At 39.4% G+C, this 3,936-nt stretch overlaps 1 protein-coding gene across 1 annotated transcript; it reads left to right on the plus strand.

Moving 5' to 3' along the window:
• The first annotated feature begins 217 nt into the window (after positions 1 to 217).
• LOC121968095 (protein indeterminate-domain 16-like) lies at positions 218 to 1,153 on the plus strand. Its single transcript, XM_042518599.1, has one exon. The coding sequence runs from the start codon at positions 578 to 580 to the stop codon at positions 956 to 958; it is 381 nt and encodes a 126-aa protein (XP_042374533.1). The 5' UTR covers positions 218 to 577; the 3' UTR covers positions 959 to 1,153.
• Positions 1,154 to 3,936: the final 2,783 nt, after the last annotated feature.

Here is a 3,936-nt window from a genome sequence, read left to right on the forward strand (position 1 = left end):
TCGTCAGATGGGAGCTAAATCCACCTACTGTATACCAAATCCAATTATGCAGAAGGAGCACCATCCCCAGGTAGACTACACACGCAACGAAACCGCAGGAAAGCGAAATGGAGAGAGCTTGAACATTCTCCACACTCTGAACCAACTAATGATTTGAACTTTCAATTCATGATCTGTGACATGCATCATTCATGGTGATTGGTGAGAGGTAGCAGCTAGCTGCCTCCCTTCTCGACAAGCTTCAGCCAGAAAACACACAGGATCTGTCTTCCAACTGGTACACGTGCCCGTGCAATTATTGCACCCCCTCACCTTGCCATTCGCCAAGTGCCAACCCATAAAGTGCCAAAACCTGGAGGCAAAAGCAAAGTATGAGCAGCACGCCTGTTGCCTACAAGGAACTTCAGCGATATCAGTTGGATGAACGCTGATATATATGATCGCACCAAAATGTTTAAGGTGCTAAAGGCACCCATGACAGCATGGGCATGCTGGTAAAGTAGCCACAGGAAGTCAGTACATAGTGAGTGTCACTCAACTCCTACCGATCTCCGGTTGCGTCTCTTTAATTTGCTCCATGGAAGAAGCCGGAGCAAAGAAGTTCTTCACGGGAAATGAGATCTCCGACCGTCCTCTGCTCAACCTCGATCTGTCGATCAGCACCAGCAGCTTGCGTCCGTCTTCGAACGAGGAATCTGTGAGATGTGAGCTGAAGCGACAGAGTGAGGAGCAGATTCGAGTTGCCACTCTGGAGAATGCTTACGCTGAGAGAGTGAGGGAGATGACGAGAAGGGAGCTGGAGTTGGCGGAGAAAGACTTCGCGCGAGCCAGACTGATCTGGGAGCGAGCCAGAGAAGAGATGGAGAAGGTGGAGAGGATGAAGGAGATAGCCGGCAGAGTGAACTCCAGCTGCTTGGAGATCACCTGCCACAATTGCCATCAACGCTTCCACCCATAAATAAAAGCAGTCGATCGCCAGATTCTATTCGAGATTGATTTCCATTTGTTGCTAAATAAACAATTAACTATTTCTTTTTTTGAAAAAAAATGTTTGATTGTCGAAAGGTTTGTAGAACTATATCTCTTCTGTGTACATCATGGCGTCGGAACAGAATTATTGCGTTCATCATTTTCTAAGATCCATGGATCTTTTGTGCAAATTAGTTCTTAAAGAGCAAAATCGATATCAAGATCTAAATTGATAAAACAGCCCCAAGTTAGAGTCGCTAAGGTTCGAAAACTGAAGATAAATTTAGAATCTTTTATAAAAAAAAAAAGAAGCGTTTTCAGATTTTTATTATTTCTTTAGATATATATCATATTGGTTAAACTTAATATATAATCTTTAAAGATGAATTAGGTATTTAAAGTTGAATTCCCTGATCCAGTATCAAAATGAGTTTCTTAATCTTGTTCAGAATGAATTATTGATGTTCATCCATCCTCATGAATGATTTTTCTACCTGCCACTTTGTCCCACTACCTTTGGCATTCTTGCCAATCTTGCATCATCGTAGACACCCACAGAACTTGGGGTTTATGCCACAGCAATCTAGTCGAGAACTTGGAGACTATCAGTCATCTTGTTGAACCATCATCTTGTTGGACCCGCAAGACGACCAGGTCTGACAGCCTAGAAGAGGATTTTTTTTTGCCACTTCCTCTTGCCCAAGATCACCAAGCTCACCACCTACCCGCCCAACTCACATTTTCACCCATCGTCTGAAGTTGCTACACTTCTCGCGCAAACCAATTGAGAAAAAGGCCAATTTCTCTATATTGACCCTGTGGGACAAAGAGGTTGATGGCAATTAGTTGCACCAATAACCCGTTGCAACACAACACCCATCGGCTGCGCACGTGATTGAATCACACCATTGTCGCCTCTTCTTTATCAGCCGCAATGGCTCAACGTATGACCATTGATGATGGTCGACGGCATCTTCCCAGGGATTCAAGCCGGTGTAAGGCAGTCGAGAATTTAATTTATTAAAAGTTTGACTCGCATCAATCCGACAACATCGTTCTTGTTGTTGGTGTTGTGTGCACAAAATTTATCTGAGAAAGAGTACATGACTAAGATTAAAATTGAATTATTTTGTGATGTAACCAATTATGTCAAATTTGAAGGTGCATGATACTTAATAGGTGTTAAAGTTCTGGTTGTGAACTAAGTCCTAGTAGATCTAGGAATCTGAAAGTTTTGGTTGGGAATCAAGCATGAGCTAAGTCTTGGTTGAAGACCAAACAGATAAATTTCTAATTGAAAACTAGATGAATCAACTCTAAATGATTAAAGCTTGACAGACAAATTCCTAATTGGGAGATAGGTGACTCAAGTCCAAGTGATTAAGGCTTGACAGATAAATTCCTACCTGGAGACCAGATGACTCAAGTCTAAGTGATTAAGCCTTAGCAAACAAATTCATACCTGGGTACTAGGTAACTCAAGTTCAGGTGGAGTCAGTTGGGAGCTGAAAGTTTGGCAAGCAAGTACAAGTGGAAGCAGCTAGGCGCTGTGGCTTGATAATTTAGTCTAGATGAGCTAGAGACTAAACATCTTGATCCAACGTAAGTATGAGTAACTTTATATTATGTATCCTACTTATTAAGTGTAACCACTACAAGGAAGCATGTTCGATGGTTCCAGACAATCAGATGGAGTTCGGGGACGATTAGTTGGTGATAACTCTTGATGAAAATATTTCGGAGAATCTAGGTAATTGTATAGGGTCGGGGCGATCAGAGTAGCTTCCAAGCGACCAGGAGATGACGTTATTAGTAATCTGAGCAAGGTGGTCAATATGAAGTTTGGCCCCTGTGTAGGTGATTGGAGTGCATCCAGTCGACCGGAGAGCTTCATTAACTTTATCAAACGGATAGAAGTTGTAGCCACTTTAGCACGAATACAAGCGATCGGAAGGCTCCAAGTGATCGTAGAAGTCCTATATAAGGAGTTTCGAGGCAGAGGTTGAAAAACACTCATTCACTCATCTCTTAATCTCTTGTGCTTGTGCTCTAAATGTTCTTCCCCCTTATGTGCTGTAACATGCTGCAACACACGCTTCATTTCTATTCAGCAATACCTAGAGTAACATTTTTATTTGTTTTAGTGTTATCTTATTTGTTTTAGTGTTATCTTATTTGTTTTATTATGCTTAAACTTTTTAGATTTTTTTTCTATAAGGTTTCTCTACCTAGGAGAAATTTAGAAATAAGAATCATATTTTATAACCGCTGTGTGTTTATATTTCTGGTTTGATTAATCAACTTGCATGTTTAAACTATTAGCTAAATCTATTGCATGATTTTAATATCTTTGTCTTACTTGATTGAATCAGTTTAAGTAAATTTTATTTCTAATATGCTAACTCTGATTGATTCAACTATTTTATTTATTATCTGCTCATTTTTAAAATTCATAATGTTATTCATCCCCTCTACCCCCCCCCCCCCTGTTGGAGTGTATACTGAAAGCCTAAGCTTTGTAAACATTCATTATGAATAAAGAATCACATTTGGTCTAATTATCTACATTTGTTTGTAGTTGTTCATTTAATTTATATTGTAGATAACATAGTATGTGGTGTCACATACAGAAGATGATGTTATCAGTACCTTATAAATTATAAACAGTAGCTCACGACCAGAATGGAAAGGAACAAACCATTAGAAGGTCGTAGTGTAATTAGGTATTAGTTTATCTTGACTATATAATTACACTAGTACACTCAGAGTGTATTGAGTAGGACCATTTGAGGTCGTTTCTTTTATACTGACTTTATAAAGGAACAAAGACCTCGGTTATTATGGAAGTGTGTGCTCTTAATCCTAATATAATAACAAGCACATATATTTGATATTTATTTCTTTAATTTATCAATGGGTGAGATTTAGTTCGATGAATCAATAAACCCGATAAATTGGGAAATGATA

The sequence above is a fragment of the Zingiber officinale genome, chromosome 3B (genome assembly GCF_018446385.1).
Source record: "Zingiber officinale cultivar Zhangliang chromosome 3B, Zo_v1.1, whole genome shotgun sequence".
Lineage (NCBI taxonomy): Eukaryota > Viridiplantae > Streptophyta > Magnoliopsida > Zingiberales > Zingiberaceae > Zingiber > Zingiber officinale.

Coding starts and splice junctions, on each gene's coding strand:
- LOC121968095 (XM_042518599.1), top strand. CDS start 578: ATGGAAGAAGCCGGAGCAAAGAAGTTCTTCACGGGAAATGAGATCTCC.